Below are 27,677 nucleotides of genomic sequence, written 5' to 3' on the forward strand. Positions count from 1 at the left end.
TACAGGAAAATTTGTACATAATAATAAAATGTGCCAAACTTTATGAAAACACTAAAACATTGGTTATGATAAAAGTATGAATGTTCCATTTATGAAATATGAGAGTTTTCATTCATTCTAATTGGAAGTGTCTATCAAAACAATATATCTTATTTTGTGAAAACTTATTTATCAATTGAATAAATCATAACACTAAATTAAAACGCTTAAGTGTATCTTTTTTTAACATTCCTTAGAGGATTGTTGAAATTTTGTCAAATTTTTATTTATTTTGAATGGGAGCCCTCCCTTTTTAGATTCGGAGGGGTTTGAAAGTATCGTCAAAAGCATTCTCGATCTTGAAAACGGCTACACATCATATTTCACGTTGATCGGCTCAGTACTTTCTGAAAATTGCTCGAATTCTGTCATATTTTTATTAATTTTGAATGGCAGCCCCCCTTTTTGATTCAAATGGATTTCTAAGTGTTATAGAAACCACTCCCAATCTTGAAAACAGCCACATGCAAAATTTCACGTTGATCAGTTCAGTATTTTCTGAAAATTGTTAGAAATTTGTCAAATTTTCGTATATTTTTTATGGCAGCTCCCTCTTTTTAGATTTGAAGAGATTCGAAAGTATAATAGAAACTATTTTTTGGTTTTGAAAACGGCTACACACTAAATTTCACGTTGATCGGTTCAGTACTTTCTGTAAATTGTTCAGATTGTGTCATATTTGTAAAAATTTTGCATGGGAGCCCCCTCTTCATGGATTTAATGGGATTTTAAAGTATTGTAGAAACCACTCTCGGTCTTGAAAACGGCTACATGCAAAATTTCACGTTGATCGATTCAGTCGTTTCTGAAAATTGTTCGAAATGTGTCAAATTTTTGAACATTTCCCTCTTTTGAGATTTTGAGAGATTCGAAAGTATTATAGAAACAATTTAGGGTTTCGAAACCGGCTACACACCAAATTTCACGTTGATCGTTTCCGAAAATTGTTCAGATTGTGTCATATTTTTATAAGTTTTGTATGTTGAATCTCAACATCAATGGTCACCCTGAATCGAACGTCACACTACATTGTGTACAACTCCGTAAAGCGTTTGCTTGTTTTGTATAGCTTAAGTGTCGCCAGTTGTATGATAAGTTTTTAATTTATATTCACAAGTTTAACGGGAAAGGGCTAGAAAACTGGCAACAATAGGCACTCAACAACAAAAAAATGGGTACAATACAAAGGGTAACAATAATGAACAATACGAAAACTGGCAACATTATGGTTTCATATAAAACGGTATACCGCATTGTATATCTTTAGGCGATTTTCATTTTAGAGTGACCAATATGTATGAGATTCATCACCCCCTTTCCTTTAAGTCGGAGCGATTTAAAGTTTTTTAGAAACCATCTCCGACCCCAAAAACTCTTATGTACAAAATTTCACGTTGATCGATTCAGTAGTTTTTGAGTCTATAGGGACAAAAAATCACATGAAACCCTCACAATATGGGTATCGGGTGAGAGGGATAAAAGAGTAGAAGTTAAATTTCGCTATCTGACGCCACCTAATGAATTCAACTGTGTAAGTTGAAATTTTCAAGGACTAGATAAGATGAAAATTTATGTTGAATTTCGCATCAGCGCATAACATTTCACAAGCTTGAAATTTTCAATACAAATTTGGGGCATTCTATCCGACACTCAACCAGTATACTTTTCATATGCCGGGTTTTCTCCTTTAGTCGAATGTTAATACATTTTCGCATGTTTTTCATCATCAATTTTCATCTTATCTAGTCCCTGAAAATTTCAACTTACACAGTTGGATTCATTTCTTTACAAAAAAAGTTTCGCTGACTGAATGTTTGAGTCAATACCCATCTCTGGGTCGCAGTTTAAAAAAAATAAAATTCTAACCTTTTCAGTGATTTACTGTATTTTTAAGTGCAGCGGAGGCCACCAGCTTGGATTTAAAAATGGCGGCAGATAGTGAGATTCGACTTCTTCTAGTTTAGCCCTTTCAACTTAAACCCATATTATGGGGATTTCAAGCGATTATCATCAATATAAAAGTTTGAAAACAAAAGTGGAAGCCGCCATCTTGGCCAGTATAAAACATTTATAAAACTAGCTGCAAATAAAATGCTATAATAAAACCATAATAAAATTTTCAAAGCCTAGTTGGCTTAATCTGTGTTACTTGAGTAATGGAACTACGATCATAGCCAGAGCAATGCAAAATCTGGAGGGCGTTCCAATGCCTGCATCAACTGAATAAAACTTTGTTTAGCGACATTTGGCGAACTTTCTCTGTGAACTCATCAGGTATATACCGAGAAGATAGACACAATTTCTCGTTACCACTAGTTGTCTCAAACAGACACGTGATAGATACGATTTCGCTTTGGGCCTGAGGCAGCTGGTCTATCTACATAAATTTGTAGGCGTTAGTCAATCGATTATCCTACCTTCTGGGACCATCTCGGACAAAGAATTTTTGGTTCTTTATTAAAAAACTCTTATTTTTCTTAACATTCTTAACAACATTGTTCATTACGCGAGAAGTTCAGGGAAAATGTCTTCTAACTTGTGTGAAGTGTTCTTAAAAAGATTCAAAATTTCAAATCACTTTGTACCAATCCTTCAACTTGTCGTAATCGTACTAAATATTCACTGATATTAATTTAACCACCCACAGGAACTGAACAAATGCAAAACCGAGCTACAGTACTGGCGCTCCAAGAGTCCGGCCACCCCGAATTGCAGCGCCTGTGGCCAAGCCATCGTGGCGATGCCCCCGGAAGATCTCCAAGCTCTGGTCAACCAGGGCGTTCGACCGGAAGAGGTCGGTCTGGCTGTTATCCCCGAGGAACCCGCAAACCTGGAGGAGTTGGAGGCGGCCGAAGTTCAAAATGCCATTGCCCTGGAGCTGGACGCCCAACCCCTATCTCCGATTCCGGTTGTGGGACAACCGGCTGCCACGATTGGATCTCCCCGTTCCGGACAAAAGCGGAAGTTTGATTGTGTCGAAGCCGGAAATGGTGATGACGTGAGTGGATCTCCCACGCGATCAACTTCCCCCCTGAGCCCACCTTTTGTATCGGCCCAGCTGGCATCACTGGTGGCTTCGTATTCGTCGGCAGGGACGGCAGGTCCGTCCACCTCCTACGGGTCTACGGGGGGCTCAGATCCATCACCGTCATCGGTTGACGGTGGTGCCGGAGGAAGCTCTCCGGCTGCCGATGCCGGATGTTTATTTCCACCGTACGCTTCTTCTTCTTCCCTTTCGAACCCGCCCTCCCCAAGTGATGCTGCTACCAATCAGACTAACGGTAGCAGCAGTAGTGATAGCAGTAATCATAAGAAACTACGAAGAGTACAAAATAAAGCTAGATCACAAATTAATCACAATAATGGTACTAGTGTGTCCAACACTAATACCAAAGCTACCAGAAGCAAACAGTTGGAAAAATAAATCCACAGCTAATCTGAACTTTCTGCTGAAAAGCGTAACTGTGTAGCGATTAGGAGTAAACGATTTTATTAGCAAAAGAACGAAAATTCCTGAGATATAAATGAATTTCAGAGTATGACATTACTTAGTTAATTGTGTTTCTACCCTTTTTTTCCTCTTTGTCGAAATATTTACTTTTTAATACAAGCATTTATTGGCTGTATTTTTCTTTTCTTCCAATCATTAACGTACTATATTTTCTAATTTATTTGATGAATATTTTGGCGTTTGGCTTTTGGAAAACCTAAACTAAATTAAATCGAAATTACAAGTAAAGTATCAATAGCTATGTTGTTCGAGAGAGAAACAGATGCATTACACTACACAATATTACCAAATTCATTGAAAATAATGTAGGTATTTTTCTGTTTCGCAATCCAATAAGTAACCAAACCAGCAGGAAAGAAGCACTCAATGATGTCAACCACACCTGAAACGAATGAAAACTTACACTCACACAATCTTTGTTAAAATTTGTATAAATTTAAAATTCAAAGGCTACAAAAGATCGATATAAGAGATTTTTCCAACTTTGCTTTATGTCACATCCAGAGCAGCAATGCATAAAAATAGACCAGCATATGTCGTGTAATATTTGTGTCATCAATATTCAATTTATCGGAATCAGCCAAGCTGACAAACAAATCATACCACAACCATAGATGTAATAATACAATAGTAAAAAAAGTGGAGAATCAGCACCATCACACCACACAATCCTACTAAACCAATCGTAGCAACAAACAAACAGACAAAAAAAATCCTACCAAAATACCAAATTAAGCTTGAAAACTACATAGAAACACGAACAAACACCATACCATGCTTATCGCAAAACCAATAGCAGTTAAAAAAAAAACAATAATTCATACAAGTTAAAAAAAATGATACAGAAATAACGCAAAACGGTGTTGGATGATATCAAAGCAGGGGTTCTAGCCAGTTAGTTTTTTTTTTGTTTAGCCACATATACACCCACAAACAAACATACATATTAAAACACATGCATTGTTTGTATTTGTAGAATTTAAACCACAACAACAACAAAAAAGTAGCAAGAGAGATACAAAAGTTTCTGTTTATCATATCAATCGAAAGTTTTTCCTACCACCTTCTCTGAAAAAAACCCTTATCCGGAGAAAAAATAACGATTGGGAAGTTACATTTTAATTGTTTTAGTGTTAATTGGATTTTTATCAACCACGGACATTTGTAAACGAGAACAAAAAATATTCAACCTAAAATTATAATCAAAATTTAAAAAAAATCATTTGGTAGCGGTTAGGTTATGCTTTCGGCAAAACACAAATACTTTTGGATTAAATTTGTTGTTTCTATAATCGTTTCGGCGTAGAATCTATAGCATAGGCGTTCGGTTGTTTGGGTTCTAAATTTAAATTAAACCTAGGATTAGCGAGAGACAGAAAGAAGGCAAAATTATTACCACACAAATCCAATTAGCGCTGTAAATAAACTGATCTAAAAAGTCAAAGAAACAAAGCAAACATCAATGCGATCAAATTTTTAATTCCACTTAACGGGGAGAATGAATCACAGGCTTATCGAAAATCGCAACTGAGAGGGGTAAACACTTTATAAGAGTTGTCCAAATTTTTAATTCTAAAATCGTATCTGAATTTTCAAAATAACTCTCAACTCGAGTTCTTACTTTATTCTTCAAAAATTCTAAGATTTAATTTTAACTTGGGAAGTAGATTTACAGTAAAATCTTATTTCTGAATGTGAAAACGGAATCTTAATTCGTAATTGGAAACAAATCTGAAATTTGAATTTGAGTTTTGAGTCTGGGTACCAACACAAAGTTCTAAATCTAAATCTAATTTCCGAAATCTAATTCCTAATGAGCTGATAATTCGGAATCCAAATCTGAATCTAAAATCAAAATCAGAATTTAGAACCTGAATTCTACATCTTATTCTGCATGCTAAATTCTGTGTTTGAATTTTGAACCTGAGTTCTTAATCTGATGTTTTTTCATGGTTCTAAGTTCCATTTTTTTTTCACCAGTTAAAGTCAGCATTTGCCCCTCAAAGTTCAAGTTTTCTCTATGTTTTCCCATTAGGCAGACGCACCAGCGTCGAATCTGTGAAAATCCTATAAATACAAATCAACAACAAAAATTAGAAACAGCAGAACAAAAATAATCCGAAAAATTTAAAGAAAGAATATAGCAAAAAAAACAAAAGGAATACAATGATAAACCGTAGACTTTTCTCTTATATACAATATATATACAACAACAAGAATAAAAAAGAAAGAAATGAAACAAACACAAACTACAGCAAGAAACTAATTAATAAACAAAATATCTAATTATTATTTTTGTAGTAGATGCTAGTTTTGTAAGCCAATTTACTGTGTGGAGAAACGACGATGTCTCGTGATCGCAGCTGGTTAGCATTTGGGTTCCAAAAACTTGATCGCTGGCCAGCCACCCGATCCAGATCCGGTTAGCTCTCATCTCATTGTGGTAGTGATATTTTCGTATGCAAAATATGAAATACAATTGTACTAAGTAGAACATATTTAATAAATGACCATATGTGGAACAAAACTGAACAGAGAGAAAAGAAAATCTGAAAATAAAACAACAGAAAAGAAATTACACAACACCCCCACACACACATACCCTATTATAAATGCAGATTTAGGCTAAGGCTCTAGGTTGATTTTAACTAATTCGAGAACGAGAAAAGACGACTTAAAATGAGGCATATATTAGGAGAAAATCAAATTTAAACAAACAAACGCGCTGCTGCGAAAATCCAAACTCGGATGCAGGGAAAAGAAAATCAAAAAATACACTATCGCAAAACACTGATTGATTCAGCAGCATGAAGGCGAATCGAAATGATTGACATCGCCACACATTTTGAAGAGTGGGGGAGTAGAAGAACGAAAAACAAAATCAATACAAAATTTTAGATTCTAACTCTTTTTCTAAGCAACTGGTAAAGTTGATGATAACTGTTTGTAGGAAAAACAAATAACACATTTCTCGTTATCTCTGACTATGGAAGCAAACATAACAAAAACCATGCATTACTATTTGCGAAGATTAAAAAAAAATCAAACGATAAAGTGGAGAAAAAACTACACCAGCAAACAATTTAATGAATACCGAACAAAAGAGAAAACAAAAAAAAAAAACAAAACAAGATTATAAATAGGTAGTAATGTGATAATGGAAATAATGAAATAAAAAAAAACAAGAATCCTATATGAATCACAAAAACCCAACGCTAAATTGTATGACATTAGCGTGTTTTAGACGTCGTTGTTGCCCCTCCTCTAAAGAAGTCAATCGTTTGTTCGTTTCATTTTTACAAAAAAAACTCGGTTCTAATTTTTCGGTCAATTTCATATTGCTGCTGCAGACAGAAGAAAGAAAGCAAAAGAAAACGAACAAAGCATGTGGTTAATTCCTGTAAAGTGTTACACAAAGAAAAAAAAACCGGACCGTTTTACACTCGAGCCAACCTAGCCAACCATGTCGTGAGTTTGTCCATTTCCGGAATGTGCTGTCGCCACCCACGGGAAGAATTTCTTCCGGTTCCACCGATGAAACTGAGGACTAAAACATGTTACCTTCCCAACTTATGTCGGGAAATTGATTGAATTTAATTAGCTAGACTACAACTAGGTACATGAAGAAAAAAAAATGGCGAAGATTTTAAAAATGGTTCGAGTCAATAGGTTCTGGAAAGGGAATGAATACCGATTTTAAATACCCGACTTTCGGTTGTATTGATTATAGACGATGAATGGAATGTGTAAAGAATTAGAGATGGAAATTAGAACAAAAAGGGATAATGAACCACAAGTCCTATAACAGCTTTCTTAGGAACACCTACCTACTTTTCTTCAACATTTTCTGGCTGCACAAGAAAGAGAAAGAATTCGAGAAAAACAAACTTTTTATCAGTGAAAAACAACCACTAGCGTAGCCCAGAACAACAGGTAAACGCATTTGTGTCGTGATGGGTATTCGTAACTGAAGTATTGATTTTGGTACTGTTGGAAATTGTCAGGGTTTTGGCACTAGATCAGTTCATTTTTTACTTTTAGTATAAACATGAAGAATGATCAAGAAACTACAAGCACTTGCAAGTGAAAAGATTTTTTACCACATTTAGAAATTCCCTAAAATAAAAACTTAAAACAAAATTCTCAAGTTCTTCAAAACAACAATTAAATTTAGGATTTAAAACTAAAGAGAACAGCCTATTACCTATTAAATTTTAGCGAAAGTTATGGAACTTTCGAATAAAATATTTCCTGTCATCGTTCTGGGGAATTCTGGACAAGTCACGTAGAATTCTCTCATGTACATTCTCTCATGTACATCAGTAAACATTTTTAAACAATTTGTGAATTTCGAACTTTTTTTTTTTCAAATGATATCAATTCAAGCTGATAACCAAATCGTTACTCCATTTTCGACGCCCCATCACCAGATGTTTCAATTATGAACTCATGAAAGATTACGAACACAAAAGCAAACGTGGAGACATGAATTCTAAAGAAATCGAATAAAAAACGGAATGTGGTTATTCACGCCATGAGCAAGCTTCCTTGTTTGGATTTTGGTAGAAAAGTTGAGAAATTTTGTCCATATGTGGTTTTATTTACATTGTGACATTTTCGTACGATTGAAAAAGTAAGTAGTACGATCGTAAACACATGTTTTATTGTAACATTCATAGAAAGTCAATGTTGAAAAAAGCATTTTGGTGTAGTGTCGACAGTAGAAAAAGATTGATACAAAGTTAAGTGGCAATACGGAAAAAACAAATTTACTTAACGCCTCTTACTAAATTTCTTTCTATAGTTCAAACTGGCCGTTGTATTGCTCAGTTTGCTACGGTTGTGGCTCTGATTTTGCCGATCGAGATTTTCATCTTCGATCATGGCCCGAACGTAGGAAATTTCTTCCCGCAACTCCTTGAGCTCCCGCATCGCTCTCTTCGAAAGTTGTCCCTCCGGAGTAGTCGGATGCTCGAACAACAACATATTGATGGCTTGCTTCAGCTCGATCTCCGCTCGCATAAGATTTTCCTTAAAAATATTTTCATATTTTAACACTTAAAATTAAACATATTCTTGTGATCATTCTTACCAACAGCTCGAAGGACCTGATTTCAGTTGTATCGTAATTACGGCGGGAAAGTTCCACCAGCGCCACGTGAAACTCGTACATGGCAATGCCGGCCAACCGGGAAATTCCCGGTTCCAGCACCCTCAAGATGGCAACCATTTCCTCGCACAGTTCGAACTTTCGCTTCAGAACCGACTTGGAAACGTTCTCCGGATCAGTGCCCAGACAAATCTGACGCAGCTCTCCGAATAGGGCCTGCTTGGCCTCCAAGATCAAACTGTGCCGTGGGTTCAACGTCTTCGAATGCTTCTGGATGACCTTCTCCAGGTCGCGAACTTCCTGTGCTGTAAATCGGTAAGGAAAACTTCATAAATTCAACTTATTAAAGTCAACCGGAAACGCATAAAGATATTGAAAGATTTTGTAGTCTCTGGAGCCACCATTTACCAAATGTGATGACAATGACAAAAAACAACAGTTGAAAATTTAAACCTAAATCATTTCCGAAAAGATAAACGCAAACAAAACTGAAGTCATGTAAAATTTGAAGCAGAACAGTATTGCGCTCAACTAAGGTGAAGCTCAACAGAAAATTGTTTCACAAATAAACCAAAAAAAAAAAAAACAGAAAATTTTGTTAAGGAATTCAACGATAACAAAAATATCAAAATGGTTGATTTATTGAGCAAGATCAAACTCAAGTGCGAGTTTTCAGAACATTTTTTTTTAAGTTTTCAATAACAAATCTCATGATTGAGATTAGGTATTGAAGAAATAATTTATACTTCGAAAACTTAGGCGTGGGGTTTAGACCTTTTCAACATAACTCACACGAGATAAAACAAAAAGATCTATTTGCTCTTTTTTTTTAAAATTCATTGAATGAAACGTGTTTTGCCACATCTCCAAAAATAATTTGACCTATGTATAAGATTCGATTCATCTTTTAAATATGGCCTTCGTCTGGTTATGGCCTGCTTCCTGAATCATAGCAGGCTGAAGATTTGTGTTAGCTTGCGATTTGAAACTAATTCGAATCCAGAAATCGACCAAGTAGGTTTTTGTGGTGTAAAAGGATTTTATTTTGTTACACTTGCAAACTGTCGCAGTTAATTTGTCCATTTTCAAAAAGTTTTCTCAGTAAGTTTTGTTAAAAAATGAACGCTCAATGTGAGTTTTTATAGAGCGTTTTTAGATATAGGGTGTATTAGCAGTATTCACACAATCTCGGAGCAAGTTACGTTTTTTTTCACTTTCATATTCTCAGTAGTCTTCATTTACAGTGAATCAATAAACAAATTCAGATACGAACCAGCCATGTCTCTTAAAATAAAAGAGACAAAAATAAACAAATAAGATTCCAGTCAATCGTCGGCCAGTGACCGAATTTTTTATCGAAGACTTGACATTAGCTTCAGCACATACTGATTTGCGATGATTTTGGCCACTTTTTTCAAGTATTTTGCGAAGTTTTCGATAGAATCTGCGGGCTTCACATGTTTTTTCAAATACGATTTGGTAAGGGCTCACAAAATTTTAATAAGTCTCGTTTGATGACAATTTGGCGGATCCATCTTATTCGGTACGATGTAGCCTTTGTTGGATTTTTACCAACCCAACGTGTTTTTCAAGACTGATCTGATGCCAAATCCGGCCAAAACAGTAATCGGTGATCATGTTTGCGGATCATGGATAGCAGGCAACGGTTCTATTCTCTTAAAGTCTGTTTCACATAGAATCTGGTCGCATCTTTTCATTTACTGCAGCGCCCCTAGTTGTCACATCGCGAATCTATTGACAGTGTTTTGATCCGGATGGTTTGTTTACTTAGTGGTGAAAATTTCATCAAGATTGAAGCAGTCAGTCAAAAGTTATCGACGATGGAACGCGAAAGGCGAGACAAAAAACTGCACACTCATGTAGAGGAACCGACGTGGTCAAGGGTAAAGATCGCGAAATTCCTGAAATATCCAAAATCGACTGTAAATTCGGTGCTGCAACGTTACCGGGAGACCCTTACAGTGGATCGAACAAAACAAACCAGGCGTAAAAGTGCGGAAGTTGCGAGCAAAGGTAATTCGATCAGTTCACAATAATCCTGGAATCTTCTTGCGTGATTTGGCGAAAAAGTTCAAGACGAACCACAGTACAGCTCGACGAATTTGTTTGCGAAAAGGTTTGCGGTCGTATCATGCAAGCAAACACCCCAACAGGACGCTGAAACAAAAACTTGGTTGCCAAAACCAGGGCAAGGAAGTTGTACGAGAAAGTGTTGACCAAGTACAATGGATGCATTTTGATGGACGACGAAACTTACGTCAAAATGGATTTTGGAGAAATACCCGGTAACAAATTTTACCTTGCGAAGCGTAAAGGGAATGTTGCGGGTAGATTCAAGTTTGTTTTCGTAGATAAATTTGCTCGTAAGTTGATGATTTGGCAAGGGATCTGTAGTTGTGGGGAGAAGACTAGGATTTTCATCACTGGGGACACAATGAATGGAAATGTTTACAAAAAAGAATGTCTCCAGAAGAGGGTTTTGCCATTCATTCGGTCCCACAAAGGTCCGGTGAAATTCTGGCCGGACCTGGCACGCTGCCACTACAGCCGGGATGTCGTTAAGTGGTATAAGGAGAACAAGATCGATTTTGTTGAAAAAAGTAGCAATCCACCAAGCTGTCCGAATTTTCGTCCAATCGATAAATATTGGGCAATAGTTAAGGGCAAACTGAAGAAATGTGGCAGAACCATGAAAAAACCCGCTCAAATAGAAAAGTGGTGAAACAAGATAACGAATGAGGTTACTAGCAGTACTGTGCAGAAAATGATGGATGGTATCACAAAAAAAAGTTCGAAAATTCATCCGAAAAGCTGACGAATGATTTTTATGTATTTTTTTCCCTAAAGTGCAATAAAAACCCTACAAAATGACATTTTTACTTTTGTTGTACGTTATTTCTTTGCGGAGAAATGATCTATTTTATCCGACTAGATTCTATGTGAAACAGACTTTACTTGCGTACGCACGCATGACCTTCCAGTCCAAAATTTTGTCCACCGGACCCGGTTCCCTCTCAGATTTTTTTTTGTTCACGAAGCTGTTTCCCTCTCCATACTACCGAATCGAATTTCAGACCGCTCCAATGCTTACTTCTTCCATTTTTGCCAACTAAGCGACTAAGCGAAATGTTGGGAAGAGTACATTTGTGAACGATATTTTTGCGTTTTTTCGGGAAAATGCGTCTCATTTTCACGAAAATGATGAAAATTGGAGCTCAAGATACACATAGTTTAAAGTTAACACGTTCGTCGCCATGGGACCCATTTTCGAGTGACGGGTGTATTTCCTGGGGGGGGGGGGGGGGGGGGCCGTCACATCAAAAACGTGTGACGCTCTCTTACTCAAGTTAGCCACTTAGTTAAGCCACACGTTGCAAAGCTGGAGCTCTCCTTCTTTATTTTCTCGCTCCGAGAATTTCTTTGGGCTTGGCGGGTAAAACTACCAAATTGAGCGTGGCGACGAACGTGTTAAACAACAACACCCAGTAGAAATCAGCTGTTTTAACGTCATACGAAATGACCAAGATTGTATCAAAATCGTGATTAGACATAATGGGACACCCTATGCCAAACAGCTTACAGGTTTCATTGTGCAGGATTCGAATCGGAAAGATAAATGATCGTGGGTACAAATCCGCTTAACGTTGATATCTTTACTAACAGGTTTTTGTAGAGAAATTTCCAAAATATTTACCAAATGAAGTGAAAATTTGAAATGTGATGAGGAATTATAATTATGAGTAGAGATAATGCAAGCTAAAGTTTTTTGGGATTCGAAATAAAATGTATATTGATGAATAACTCCCAAATTAAGGAGTGTATTCGAAAATAAAATGCAACACTTTATTTTGTTAATAACTTCTGCATGCTTCTGCGTCCAAAACAGAAGTTCATTGGATATTTTTTTTGTGGCAGGATCACGAAAAATTCAGGAAAGTTCCAGTTGGAGAGTCAAAACAGCTGGAAATCAACTATTCAACTAAAATTCATATGATAAATCGTTTGAGGAGTCCAAGAGGATCTAAAAGTGTGCTTATTCTTTCTAATTTTCACTATTCATGAAGTGAAGATGATTGATTCCATGAAGACAGGAAATATTAGAAGTTTTATCAAGCACGAATCAAAAAATTTAGATTGAGGAAGTGACAAATAACTAGATACTAGTTCATCTAGCTGACACGTCAGACTTCGTTTCTGCAAGGAAAAAAGCAGAAATAATCAAAATACGGTGGTCAAATCGTGCGCAAAATAAAGGAATTGCTAGCGGGGAGATATTTTGAAAAATTACGTACGTCCGGACGTACTTAAGGACAGCAAAACGAATTCTTATGCGGGCACCTGGTAGGTTTCCAGCCAGAAACTTTTCATTGACAAGTCTCGCCTTGATGTTCCGGAGAGGAACAAAGAGAAAAAATTAATAAAAATTTGATTTCAAGCATTTGAGGTGGCTGACGATCTGTTGAAGCTGCAAAGTAGTCATTACATAACTATTGGCGCAATGTATGGCTAAATATACAAATAAAGTCTCCTCAAAATGCAACCTTTTTTCCAAAATAACGTTTTCATAGATCCTACAAAGTTTATACTATGTTTTGGTTAGATCTGGAATGGTGCAATTACCCGGAATTAGAGCTGGAGTGATTAAAAGTTAAATATGTTGTATTTGTGTCGAAGGAGGACAATCTGCTAAAATTGTCATAACATCGATCAAATTAATAGTTTTGAGTATTTTTGAAAGTCAAGCTTCAGAAAACAAAAAAGTAATGAAAAGAAGCCTTTATTTGGAAAAACGGTGGTAGATAGTACGGATTATAGATGACGCACACGGCGCCCAAAAATTGAAGTCGATGAACTTCTTCATTGGAAGCTATCTCAAAAGTCACTTTTGACAGAACGTCACAAAAATTTGCACATGTGAACATTATATCACTGAAAAATTTGATCAATATTCATTCATGCATTCAAAAGTTATTCACAAAACAAAGTGTTGTATTTTTTTCGAACACAGTTCTCATAAGTTCTATTTTAGTCTGAAGGAAAAATGTGAGCTACTCTACCAAAATAAAATATTCGGAAAGATCCACCGTCTCTCAAAAACCTTGACATACCATAAATTATTTGAATATGCAAACGTGTTCATTTCATTGAATTTTAATAAGAACTTCTTAACAATTGATTTGATTTTACAATATTTAGTCATAATTAATGAATTCTTAATTAGGAAGCTCTCCTTTCTTTAAATGGAGGGAACTTCGCTGGTACCACTCTTTGCTCCAAAAACTTATTCATGGCACATTTGATATAATTTCAACTCGAAGAAACGAATCTCGAATGGCTTCTTCTATAGTTAAAAAAGTTGTTCAAAAAATCATTTTACTTACGACAAGCCAATATTTCTCCGCGAGCTGCACACATAATCTCATTGACATACTCCCTTTGAAGTAGATTATGACACCAGTTGCATTCCCATCTTGGACTGAAAGAGTTCAAAGTTCCATTGAATCTGATTTTTATTCTTAATAACTCAATGCAAGGGCCCATTTACACTTCTCGTGAAAATGAACGTAGAAAATCTTATTTCGTCAATAAGTCATCAATGCGACTAAACTAGATTTTGTTGCTTAAAACTTCCTAGAACTGTTTTTATACCGATTCCCGCGCCATGATGAAAATTTTGCGATGAAAACCGGGAGAATCGGAATATCGTAGCATAGGGGGGCTATTCCACGTTTCCTGTTAGAATAAATGCAGGTTATATGTTGATTTCAATGGTAAAATTTTGAATCACTCACGTGCACAGCGAACAAGAATCCCTGAAACAGTTTTAGAAAGTTTAACAGAACAAGTCTGGGATTCAACGATGTCACACTAAGGTTTCCGAAGTCACAGAAAAATCTGTATTATCACAGAATTTTGAGCAAAATTTCGACTTTTTATTTTTCACTCTAATTCATGAAAATATGAAAATAAGCTAATGTAATTTGATTTTTTTTCTATTAACACGTTCGGCGCCATGCACATTTAGGAAGTTTTACTAGCCGGATCCAAAGAAATTCTCGGAGCGAGAAAGTAAAGAGGGAGAACTCCAAGTTTTTTAAAGTGTGGCTAATCTGAGCAGCTTACTTGAGTATATAAGAAAGTGTCATCCGTTTTTGATGTGATGGGGCCCCCAGGAAATACACCCGTTACCCGAACAAAGGTGACGAATGGCGACGAATGTGTTAAAGCTGTAAGTTGTTTCCAATTTGTTAATTTTTCACATGATTTTCCAATGGACTTCATAGAGATAGCGTCACAGGAAACCGTCACGGAATTTTATGCTCAAATTACAGAATTCGAGATTTTTTTTTGTCAAAAACACAGAATTTTTTTGGCAACATTGTGTTACACACGTTATTGTCAAAATAAAATAGTTTCACGTTCATTTTCAAGAGAATTGTAAAGAGCCTTAAAAAGGGTGCCATACTCATCCGGGTAGAAAGAACAGAGTCCATATTCACAGTTGGTGCAACGGATAGAATTCAGATGGGTCCCGAATTCCGTCGGATCCCGACAACGTCGACAGCTGCAGGTGAAGTACTTTCCCTCCCGAAGTTGTGTTTGCCGTTCGAAGGTCCCCTAAAAAGGTGAGAAATTAAGTAAGTTGTATTTTACAACTATGCTTAAAAACTTACAAACAAACTTCTGGTGTAACTGTTTTGTAAGACTTCTCCCATCTTAACCGGAACCGTTGTAAAAACTCTAACATTGGAGTTTCCATCGACGGAAATCAATGTATTAGGCATACAACTGTGTGACATCAGAACCGTTTTCGGATAAAGGCCTCTAGCCAGACTGTTTCCAGGGAAGCCCCCACGAGCATCCATGTTTCCTCTCATCTCCAGCATATTAACATCGAGAATTCCGCAAATTCGCTGAATCATCTCAGCAGTGACCTCCAGATCTTCAAATTCTTTGAAAATGCCACTCTCCAGAAGGGGTTTCACTACGAATTGCTCATGAAATTTCCAAATCTCCGTCCCACGCCTTTCTTCCAGATGTGCTTCCAAGGAAATCATTTCGTAAAAAAGTTCTTTTTTTGTGCGATACAGCAACAGACAACGAATTGGCAGGATCACGTTGAAGTTGTTGTAGATGAACTTCTTGTCCAGCTGGGAATACAGATAGAAGTGGCATTCGGACTCATCATGACCGGAACAATCGTAGCATAGGGGGGCTATTCCACATTTCCTGTTAGAATAAATACTGTTTATATGTTGATTTCAATGTTAAAAATTTGTATCACTCACGTGCACAGCGAACAAGAATCCCTGTAACAGTTCAAACAACTAACGTCCGCATCCCAATAGGGTCCAGTAACATATGGTTCCTCCAACAAAATCTGTTCGCCACGGGCTAAATCCTTTTTGGCTACAACAAATCTGGTGCGTATCAAATAACAAGTATCACATGATTAGAAAATCTTAAATTAAAAAAAAAAAACAACCTAACCACCAAGTTACCTTCCGAACTGTTCCGAGTCCAGTATCTGGAAATTCTCCTCAAAACCAGCCATTGTTGATTTTAAAATCGAAAAATTTCACTCAAAACTCTCTTCTAAACATTACGCAAAGAAGTTCTGTCAAAATATGGGCCAAAAAGGTGAAAATTTCGATCGACCGTTGACATGCGCCAAGCTTGTTTACTGCGCAAAGTATTTGTTTGGGATGTTGGCGCATGTTTTGGCTGCCGGGGAAGACGCTTGCAGCTGCGCAGAACGACTAGCTGGAGCCACTAGCATGTTTGAATGTTAGAATGATGCTTGAGTCTGGCACAACTTGTCGAAAGAGCTTATAAAATAACATGTATTAAGCATTAAAATTAATTCAGTGAGAAAAAAAAATGAAATCGGGTTCAAGAATTACATATTATTTAGCATTTCATTTTTGATACTGAATTCAAAATATTTTCAGAATTTGGAAAAATCAAAATAGTAGTTCCGAATACGAATACATTGATACGCCATTTTATTCAAATAACTAACATACAAATTTTACGGAACTGTTCTTTACACTAAGTCATAATAAATAATGTAGTACTTAATAATAAAGCTATTTTTAATATAAATTTCTTTCGAGACAATTTAGATCTAGATAGACATCAAATGTTAAAATAAAATTAAAAAGTAAATCAAAATGATAATAAAATCATGTGTACTGGACCTGCAACTCAATGATTTCTAAAAAAAAATAGGGCACATTATGGCTCCCATATTTTTGAAACCTGCAAGTAATCGCAAAAATCCTACTGTCCTGGAAATTTACTTGTTTTTTAAATCACAGCAAAGAAAGCCAGATGTTTTAGGCTTCTATAAAAAAAATAGTTTCCAAAACAGCAACAAAACTTTATCAGAGAGTACAAATAATACATCAAAAATGGCGGTAAATCAGATGGAAGAACATTTCGAGCTCTATAGTCAGCCCATACAGTTTTAGACGTCAAATGTAAATTTGCATTTATTTTGAGAAAATTAAGACAAAAACAGAAACTTATTGATAATCCAGCAAACATTTTTGTAGCTATATTCTTTGCTTTGATTTGATATACGTTCCATATTCATCATAAAATGATCGTATGAAAGTTGAAAAAACAGAGATAACATAACATTTTTTTGTTATGGGAGTTTAACACGGAGTTTCATTCTTCCCTTAAAAGAACATAACGTTGATTTTCTCACTTAAAGCCCACGAGAGAGCAAAATCATTTCAAATTTAACAAACAGATCCGAAACATTGAGCGCTTTATAGGGAACCCCTAAATCAAGTCCGATTGATCTGCAATTTTTCACAGATCAGTTTTTTAGGCCAATCTACAAAGTTTATATAGTCGATTTACAAGTTCGATTATGATTTTTTCTCCAAATATCCATTGCCACTCTAATACATATTTTGCAGTAAACAAAATTATATTTCATCAAATGGAACTAAATATACGCATGTTGCGTAGTTTACACAAAATAGCACAAAGTCAGCGGAAAGCCGTTCCTTCAAATAAATTTGTCCATCCCTGAGCCTAATTTCACCAAATAGTTTTAACTTAACGACTTAAGTTATCATTTCTGATACGATTTCATGTTTGCTGGGATGCATGACCATTACATTCGAACAAAACAAGAAAATCATTTAATGTGATGGGCTTGTGATATAGCTCAGTTGGCAAGTCTGTTGTCTCCTGAGCCGATGTCCGCGAGTTCGAGCCCAAGAGTAAACATCGAACACAGTTGTACCGGATAGTTTTTCAATAACGATCCGCCAACTGCAACGTTGATATAAAGTCGCGAATGCCATAAAGATGGTAAAACGACTATAATCGAAACAAAAAAAAAATTAATGTGATTTTCATCCTATTATAAAATATGAAAAAACCGTCGGGTAGTGAGAATCGAACTCACCGTTTACCTTCATCTTGCCAATACGACAGCTTAACCAGAGTACCCATCAAATCAGACTCTACTCCAATAATGATCTTCCTTGAAGGTGGAATTATCTGAATAATATTCTTTAACAAGCTTTCGCTGGGAATTGATGCCGGTTGTCTGAAATCGAATCACTGCCGCTGGCGTTAACATCTTATGCCAATGGCATTGAAATAATGTGAACTCATGATTGGAGCAACGTCTGAATTCTGGGTGAGGTGCAAAATCTGAATAAAATAAAAAAAAGTATTCATGTAAGGATGCATGTAAGACTGATTGAAGTTAAATTTTTGATAAATGAAGTTAAGACCTTTAGAATTCAATTAAAATTCTTGGTTTTAACTTCGAAAGAAAAAAGTGGCACATTCTGAGTAAACGGAAAGGAGAAAAATGTAAAAAAAATCTGTTTTTCACAAAAGCGAGACGATTGACAACTCAACATTTTTTGCTTTTTCATAGTTGATCAGCAAAGAAAAATGGAAAATGGACGACAAGTTCAACATGGTAAGCAAAGTTTACCGGATCTGCTAGTCCATAATAAAAGTTTGAACATCCTTGTCAACTATAAATTTCCACTACCGTAATACGGGTTCACATTGTTCACCGGGGTAACTTTGATTAACATGGGATTTTTCCACCAATCCATCAATAACTAAGTCAAAAATTAATATAACTCAAAACTTTTTTCTACGTTTAAAAACCTATATGTTGAGTTTCAAATTGGGAAAAATTGGTTTGTTTTTGAAAATTTTAAATGTAAGTAAAAATTTAATTTCAAAATCTTGAAATATCTATTTTTCCGACGACTCGCTAACAAACACCCTTCCTGATGAAATCAAAGCATTTATAATAAGGTTTCCAGATTTTTTTCAGCACGTATCCGGGCTGGACAAACCGGGCAATTTTCTATAAAAACCTGGCAAAATCCGGGCATTTCATTTCTAAATTAACGACCAAATATCCAGGCAATATCCGGGCAAATTTTGTCAAAACCCAAAAATTACTCAACAAAAATCAAAATAAAAAGAATGAAAAAAATAATTTTTATATCAAAATTTTTAATCAGATTTTAAATCGTATTTTAGGCCTCGAAAAAACCTTTCATGATTATTTTTGCCAAATCTGCCCAAAAATTTTCGCTTTCCTTGGCTAAAGACAATATACAACACCATTTATTATTTTTTTTTTAATTTGCAAAATGTGAAAAAAATCCGGGCATTCATCAATAACATCCGGGCAACCGGGCCGGACCCAACTGCTCCCAAATTTTTTATCAAATATCCGGGCAATCTAGCATCCTTAGTTTAGAAGCAACAGGTTGATTTATGCCAGAGAGCAACGTCTTCCCTTAGTGAATGTATAGTTTTGGTGTAGTTTTTGTTGTATTCTGAGGAAATTTTTTGATATTTAAGAAATAGAGACTTTTTCCAAGAGCACACCAGTCTAGGACAAAAGGCCAGTAGCTTTGTAAAATTTTTGGCCAGGAAGCCGCCCAAAATCAGATTTCACGATTTTTGAACCAGACCACGTCGGGTTTTCAAAATTAATTTTCGCCTCGCGGCTTCCATTACGTGTATCTTTATTGGAACAAAACGAATTGTTATGAAATTTTCAGCACTGATAGAGGAAACATTTCCGAACAAAGTAATGTCAAAAAATTCCAGATCCAACAACTAGGAGCGCTATTGTATAACAAAAAGTGCGTCCAGATTTTCGATGATCCATGCTTTTGTCTCGTTTTATATAAAAAGGTAGTTTTTGAATATTCATTTTGTTGATGAAAAATGTTGATCAAAGGTCCTATTTTCAGTTTTCCTGTTTTTTTTTTTATTTATTTACGTCCCTGGGCTCTAGTGCCCAACCTCGCCTTTTGGTGGACTTTTTTTTAAATTATCATAAAACTGCAAGGAGCAGTTATTTTTAAATATATTTTTTTTTTCGTTAAATGACTAAGAAATGTTGTTTTAAGATCTCGTAATGGTGACAGCTGTTTGAAATACACATGGCATTCGCTATAGCTAAAAGAAGCTTAAAAACGAATAAAAACGAGAAAATTGTCCATTTTAATTAAATTTATCATTTTTGAAGTCTCAGAAAATATAGATTAATATAGTATTTCGTTCTGAAACAAAAATAATTTAAATATGTAGAGAAAGTCGGGTAAAACGGACACTTTCAATAATTCGAAAATTACAATGTTCGGCACAAATCTAATTATGAGAATTTGTTTGCCTAAGTGTAAGGACACTTTAGAGACCTTTTGTTTATTTACATCAAGTAAGATCTCATAACAGTAAACAAAACAAATAAAAACTCTGAGGATCCAAAATTTGATGTAATATTTTCTCTACTCAGAAAATAGTTCAAACTCACAACATTTTTGAAAACTTCAACCGTTCTCAAAGGTGGAGTGTCTGTTAGGTTCCTCTTTATCCATCTGGAGGAAAATCAACGAATGTAGGTCGAAGGGCTTGAGCAACAAACGATTTGAAAAAAAGTGGCTTAGGCGGGTAAGACGGATACCTAAAGGTCGGGTAAAACGGACACATAGGTTTCTCCGGGTTTTTTTTTTTTTATTTTTCAACGGTTTATGTCTTCAAAAGAGCAATTGTCGGTTGAAAAGCACTCACCATCTCAAACAGGCCACAAAAACTAAAAAAAAAAACAGGAAAAAAGTGCCTAAAAAATACGGAATTCCGAAAACACACTGTCTCGCTTCTGAACACGGATCAGTTGATTCCATTTTGGTTTTAAAACGTTCTTAAATACTTAACTCACAAAAATATGTACTTTAACAGCCCGTGTGTGAGTGGTAGGAAAGTATGCAAACACTGTCAAAAATGTCCACAAAGTTCAAATCGAGCATTGTAGTGAAGCACATGATCGGAAACTACGTATAAGGGTCATCAGAGAAGTCAAGTCTCACACCAAAAGTTTTTAATTTTAAATAAGCAAAAAACTAAGAGTAGATCGCTGAAATGTTCAGCAATTCTTTTCTTCGATAAACTGAAAGTGTTGCCTCGTTATAAGGCATGCAAACTTAACCTCAAACAAAAATTTGTTGCTCCTAAGCTGTATAGCCGGTACCGAAGCTATAAGACAGATGTATTCTGATGGACGACAAAACTTATCAAAACCCCTATATCAAACAAACAAATTCTAGCGTTTGAATCCCATAACATGTCTGCTCGTGGTTAGGTCCCTAGCATATTAATGTATGTATTTGCTATTTTTTTTTTGTATAAAATACAATGATATGCTAAGATTCTGCTCCTGTGAAAAAAACAACAATTTTCAATACGAAAAAATTGGTTTTTGCTGTTTTTAAAAGCCTCAAAAGAGTAATCTTGTATGTATAGTTCGGAACCTACGATCTATTATAACCGATTATACTTTAATATTAATCTTATGATGGTTTTACTTCGTTATTGTCTGGTTTTACCAGCAGAAATTCCATTGAAAACGCATTTAAATGGCTCAAAAATAATAAAGTTTTGTTAATTTCTAAACAGTTGTATCCACTAAATTGCCCTCAGTTTCTTTTAAAAGAGAAGTATTGGACCGAAAAGTAGTAGAAATTGAAGAAGGAGGATGCAGCCACCTAAAATACAGTTTAGACGAAGTAAAAGTTGGAAAAACTGACCAAAATGATGACTGAAAAATGTGTGCGCCATCCGATGTGAGATATCAAGAATAAAGTAGACTTTTTTTTACAAAAAACAAAAAATATTTTTTTCCAAATTTTTTCATGAATTATCATGAGATTATCTTCATTTGCTTCATAGAAAGTATTTCGATCAAACGAATGGTTTTTGAGATACACGCATTCGTAACTATCCCATTTCTTAAATAAGTAAGCTTTAAGAGTAAGTTAATGTTATATTCTCGTTATTTTCGATTTTTTCATTTAGTTGGAAAATTATCTGCGCTAATTTTGGATCACCTGACACAATCATCTTTTTTTTTTTAAACAAAACTGTTAGAAATCCCTGATATCTACTTGGTATAATTTATGGATATCAAACTCTTGCTATAAACCGATTGTTTTCAAACACTATAATTGTGAATCGAATCAGAACGTCATTTAATTGTTTACGTTCAAATATTAAAGGTTGTGTGCTAAAAATCGCTTAAAAAATTAAAAAAATGTGTAGATTTGTAATAGAATATTTGTAAAATTAGCAATTCAACTATGACCCTAAAAAAGCGCATGACTCCTAAATCACAAGCCGCTCTGAAGAAACTTATCAAGGATTCCGTTAAACCAACGAAGTACCGACCACTGTTTTGGAAACTCAACGTCTCAGTGCTCTTGATTTGTTTCGTTTTCAAGTACCTACCTCGAGAGGATTTCGTAACCGGAGAACATTTGACCCAGCAGTGCGAATATGACACTCGGGAGCTCTGTGCAGATTGCTTCCGGGAAACAACGGATTGTGATTTCTTCCGGCAACGAATTAGAATACGAACGGATGACCTTGCAAACATTCTGATAGACCCATTCGATCCTCAACGTGTGCTATTTGCCCAACTGGATGGCCAACAATCGGTGGTTGTAAGAAATCTAAACCTGAACAGTAAGATGGAATCGTTGCGGAACGAACTCTGTCGGGAGTTGAACATCACCCGAAGCGATTGCCGATTAGCGAATGATGAACGATTTCTGAAAAGACTGAGAAGACGAGTGCTGGATAAGTCCGTAGTCGATGGTTGCACCGTTTGTCCTTCTGGAGATATGAAAGCACTGGGATGGCTGCTGCTCGAGTTCACCGAAACCGAACTGCTGGATTTGCTGCTGATTAGAACCAATGCTCAGCCACTGATGCTAAAGGTTTTTGATTCTGTTGGTTCTATGAGGAAGTTTTATAGTAATTGTTCGTTTCTTGACGCTTTCAGATGTTGGGTAAACATGGATTTCCGGTACCGAAGCTTATTTTCCAGGGTGGATTCACGCTGATCGAAAGTGATGATGGCCAAACTATGAATCATTTTTACAACAGCCCGTTAAAGGTTAGGTTGAAAATCGCTCTCGCCCTACTAGAGGCAAGTTTGCAGTTTACCGATGGCGTCGGACGGTTTCGGTAAGTGATTTCTGTGAATTTCTTGTGGTGGTAAGTAATTTTCGGTAAGTAATTTCTGTGAATTTTATCACTATGTGTTTTGCTTGTTAATCTATGAATGATTGAAAATCGTCCAAAATTTTTTCTACAATTTGTTTCAAATTGTCCATAGATTACTTTTTTTTTATGTAACAACTGGCGTTGAGGACTAAAAATATGAAAAAAGGGTGCGAAATAAGAATAACACCCCTTATATTTTTCCACGAAAATGAAGATTATTTCTTGAATCCGACCCGGTGCCCAAATTTCATTGAAAAAAAAAAAACAAGAATTTAGCCCGATTTTATTCACTTTAGTTGCAAAATCATACTAAAATTTTAAATAACTTATTCAATTATTATGGTTTTGATGAATGAAAAAGACATTTTTGAGCAAGTTTTAACAAAATGATCATTAACGGTTTATAGAAGCTTAAAATATAATTCAACATCAGCTGATGTGTTTCTATGGAACAAAAAAATAGTCAGGTGTTTTTTTCTTTATTTTTGTTGAGTATTTCCTGAACTTTGACTAAATTTGGTTGAAATTTTGAAATCAAATGCCGGATATAATCAGGTTTTTAGATAGAGCAGCCCGGATATGTGCTAGAAAAATGTTGGTAGCCTTTATTTACGCCGTTATTTTGTTATGTTAATTTGACGAATCATCAGAAAATCTCTTCTTTCTCCTTCCATGCTTAGATGCTTCAAAACTAAACGAAAGTTAAACTCATAATTAGATCAAACACTCAGTATCAGAGGGGTCAGATGCATGAAAATAATAACTTTAGTCTCAAGAGAGAAACTCAACTAAGAAAAAAAATGGAATTTTGATAATATGTACTACTAAACATTGACTAAACTCAAATGTTAAAAATGTTTCATTTCTGATTTTGAAATAAAGATCACAATTAAATCAAACTATTGAGTAAACTTCAAAAAAAAAATCTAATCACATATTCCTCAATCCTAAATCCAAGTCTATGAAATTAGTTAAAGACTCTGAAAATGCGTTCTTTGAATTTAAAAAGTGTTTTCAAGTATGAAATAGAAATTTCTTCAATTCTCTACGTAAACTGAGAGTTTTCAATGCCATTTTGTAAAAAAGGGATTTTATAACCCTTTCATATGAAGTTGCTGTAAATCTGAATTCGATAAATATTGCTAATGTTCTAATGAAACATTCCACCGTGACGTGAAATCGTTTTCCGGACTTTTCTGCACTGTTATCATTCTAGAAGTCAACCAATTTACTGGAAAATGAAAAAAATTGTAGCAAACGGTCGCAAATTGAATTTCCTTTAAAATGAATGTAATTTGGTCATTACAAAATTTAAGTTGTTTTTGTTGTGATCGCTTACTTTTGCGACGTGAATTCACGATAGAATTAACCATTTTTGACTTCAGTACATACTACTTTGATTTCCTGTTCTCTCTGTAGAAATAGAATATCCGTGTCTTCAAATGTGTTGTAGAAAAAATAATTACCCGCAATTTGATGTGCGCAACTTCTCGATTGAACAACATAGAACGAAGTTATGCTTATTTGAAGTTGTGACGTCAATTCACTCAGTTTAAACAGAACAGGGTTGTCGAGTGAATTCACGTCACGAAATATCTGAACCATTCTTTAGAGCCTTCAAATTTTCTGTGCACTTTAAAAAAGCACATTTTGTTGTTCCGACTTTTACAATCACTTCTACAGCCTAACTTTTTCCTTATTTTGATTGGCACTTTTTGAAAAGCAACATATTGAGGGTCTATAATCGAATAAAAAAAAAATACATTAAAATTACTACTGTTTCTCATAGTCTTCATTTTAAGATTCACCAAAAAAAAAAATTTTTTTTTTCATTCATTTTGTATTTATATTTAACGAACTTATTAAAAAATCGACTAAATTATGTTCGATTTGTAAGAATCAGACCATCTCACAGTGGTCAAAAATGCGAAAAACGTGATCGTGAATAATCCCCCTACAAGTGAGATAAAATTTCTATGATGATCATATTTATATGATGCTGATAATACAAATGCGCTTCCAAACCTTTGCTTCTGACATCGCGCAGGGAAAAACTAGAAGAAAACACACGTAGTAGAATACGCTAAGTATAAAACAAATCTTTATTTTTAATGCAAACATGGAGAAGAAAAATTGATGTATCTCGCCTGAATACGAGTGAATACAGACGGTTGTACCTGCATCTTGTAGATGAAATCTTTGACTTTAATTTGCATTTAAAGCGGGCTGCTCGATATTGCCCAGTGTTTGTTAAATAGGGCGTGAAAAAGCACTATTTTCGGTAATCTTTTTAACATAGCTCTGCAGTATCACATTTTACAAACTTGAAATGTTCAACAAAGTGATGTATTTTAGTACGACAAACAACTTTGTGGAACATATTATTAAACTTAAAATTAACTGAAAAAAGTTATTAATAATAAACTGATTTTTAGAGATTAAGATTCTTATTTAGCCGATAGCTCGGAGAACAATTATTTAGAAACTTGACATCTGAGACAAAGTTGTGGAAAACTTGATTATAAACAAGTTTGTCGAAGACATCGAAGAGCTAAAGTCTATAACAGAGAAGTTAGAAATTTTATCTCACTTGTAGGGGGATTAATCGGAAAAATAAAAGTAGTTTATTATATAGCTGATTATTATATAGCTCCGAAGACATCGAAAAACGATCACGTTTTTCGCATTTTTGACCACTGTGCATTTGGAGGGTTAAAACAGCTTTCAGAGCATATTCCCCTCATTGAATTTTACAAAAAATAAAATTTTGTAACGTGAATTCACTTATTCGCGCTGTTGTAACTCAGCTAGATTCCAACCGTTTTCTATAAAATTCAGTGTTTTAGAGTCGAATCATCATTTTCAAAGAAGATCTCACTTTTTTATGTCCGAAACGTCAAAGTTTTCTCGAAAAATCAAAAAGAACCTTTTTTTGTGACGTGAATTCACTCATTTGCGACTGGTTTTTTTCGCTTTTCAAAACAACCACATTGGATATAAACAATTTTTTTTTCTACAAAATGAAGCAGTGTATTTGGCTTCAAAACGTTTTAAGTTTTTCCAAAACAAATTAATCCATATATTTTTATGAAATATTTTTGAAAAGTTGTCAAAATAACCACTTTTTCCAACAAAAAAAAAAGATTTTCAAAATTATATAAAACGCGATTGTGTGATTTGAATTATCAAAATAATAGACAAGTTTGAGATCTTTTTGATACGCGATCGGATAAAAATCACTTTTGAACGGTACAAACGCGTGGAATGTGTCTAATTGAATTTGACCAAAGCTTAAGCATTCGGGCTTTGATTAATTATATGCAATGTAAATTGAGAAGAAGATCATATAATAAAAAGTAGATAATAAAAATAAATTCAGGTAACAGATATTCAAATTTAGAATGTTATTTGGAATTTGTTGTATGGGTGATGGATGATAAAGGGAATTTGAATAAGCGAAAAACTGCGAAGCGAAAAAAAAACGCATTTATCCACGTTCAATATGATGGAAGCTCAAATGAACGTTTTCCTCGATTGATAAGCTACTGTTTATAATCATCCCACTTGGGGAATGAATAAAAATTGCTGTTTGAAGAATGATAGTAAAAATAATTACAATTTTCTTTTTGATTGAGTTCTGTTCTGCGGTGATATGCCGAAATGACGTATAGGTATGTCATTTTTAGTTTTCGCCAATAAGAGCGTTTTTCTCTTTCTCCCCATTCTCCACTTCTCCGGGACTTTTCATAAAATGTGATCTGTAGACAATATCATATTTTATGAAAAATCCCAAAGAAGTAGAAAATGGGGAAAAAGATAAAAATACTCTTAAAAGCGAAAATTTAAAATGGCATATACGTCACTTCGGCATATCACGACAGTGTAAAGGTCTGCTTAATATTGGATTTGACAGAAATATTACGAACATAGTCCAAAATCTGCCCTGATTCTTCCCATTTTGTGGTAATTTCTGATTTTATGAAAATAAGTTATCATTCACCCTCTATTAATATTATCATTATTTTTGTGAAAATTTGAAGGCTCATCAAAGTTTGCCGGGTCAGCTAGTATTTAATACCTGGTCTGGTTGCCCGGATTTCATTAAAAATGCCCGGATTTATTAACTTTTGTTGGCAAACCATACAAAAAAACGAATTGTGATGTAAATTAATTTTATTTATGCATCCAAAACGATTTTTTAAGAAATTTTTTTAAAAGTTGTAATGAAAGGTTTTTTGAAAGCTTTAAATTAGAGATGTACCAAATATTCAGTCAGCCGAATACCGCCGAAAAACTGTTAAGCCGAATATTCGGCTCACCGAATAGTTGAGCTAAGTATTCGGCCGAATATCTACTACAGACTTGTAAACTCTTCAAATGATTTTGGAAAGTTAATAAAATATTCAAAAGTAATGTTGTCAA

At 35.0% G+C, this 27,677-nt stretch overlaps 3 protein-coding genes across 4 annotated transcripts in view; 2 read left to right on the forward strand and 1 right to left on the reverse strand.

Moving 5' to 3' along the window:
• LOC129744360 (uncharacterized) overlaps positions 1-8,094 on the forward strand; it is a 386,715-nt gene extending 378,621 nt beyond the window's left edge. For both annotated transcript variants that reach the window (XM_055736844.1, XM_055736845.1), the window contains exon 9: positions 2,687-8,094. In XM_055736844.1, coding sequence (XP_055592819.1) covers positions 2,687-3,463 — 777 coding nt within the window. In that variant the 3' untranslated portion in view covers positions 3,464-8,094. The remainder of the gene's footprint in view (positions 1-2,686) is intronic.
• Positions 8,095-8,232: 138 nt separating this feature from the next.
• On the reverse strand, positions 8,233-16,313 carry LOC129747650 (SET domain-containing protein SmydA-8-like). Its single transcript, XM_055741951.1, has 7 exons — positions 16,184-16,313; positions 15,971-16,102; positions 15,356-15,911; positions 15,148-15,299; positions 14,063-14,157; positions 8,643-8,965; positions 8,233-8,581 (listed from the first exon to the last, which is right to left on the reverse strand). Exons 1-7 carry the CDS (start codon positions 16,234-16,236, stop codon positions 8,324-8,326), a joined length of 1,569 nt encoding a protein of 522 aa, XP_055597926.1. The 5' UTR covers positions 16,237-16,313; the 3' UTR covers positions 8,233-8,323.
• A 5,934-nt stretch (positions 16,314-22,247) lies between these two features.
• Positions 22,248-27,677, forward strand: part of LOC129749329 (uncharacterized) — a 28,858-nt gene continuing 23,428 nt past the window's right edge. The window contains exons 1-2 of the mRNA XM_055744268.1: positions 22,248-22,966; positions 23,032-23,216. Coding sequence (XP_055600243.1) covers positions 22,328-22,966; positions 23,032-23,216 — 824 coding nt within the window. The 5' untranslated portion in view covers positions 22,248-22,327. The remainder of the gene's footprint in view (positions 22,967-23,031; positions 23,217-27,677) is intronic.

Source organism: Uranotaenia lowii, chromosome 2 (assembly GCF_029784155.1).
Source record: "Uranotaenia lowii strain MFRU-FL chromosome 2, ASM2978415v1, whole genome shotgun sequence".
Taxonomy (NCBI): Eukaryota; Metazoa; Arthropoda; class Insecta; order Diptera; family Culicidae; genus Uranotaenia; species Uranotaenia lowii.

What these genes read in the sequence shown, in the direction of transcription:
- LOC129747650 (XM_055741951.1), bottom strand. Translation starts at nt 16,236, where the DNA reads ATGGCTGGTTTTGAGGAGAATTTCCAGATACTGGACTCGGAACAGTTC. An exon ending in GATTCTTGTTCGCTGTGCAC is followed by an intron (nt 15,912 to 15,970) that starts GTGAGTGATACA and finishes TTATTCTAACAG; the next exon opens with GAAATGTGGAATAGCCCCCC. An exon ending in GTTACACCAGAAGTTTGTTT is followed by an intron (nt 15,300 to 15,355) that starts GTAAGTTTTTAA and finishes TCACCTTTTTAG; the next exon opens with GGGACCTTCGAACGGCAAAC.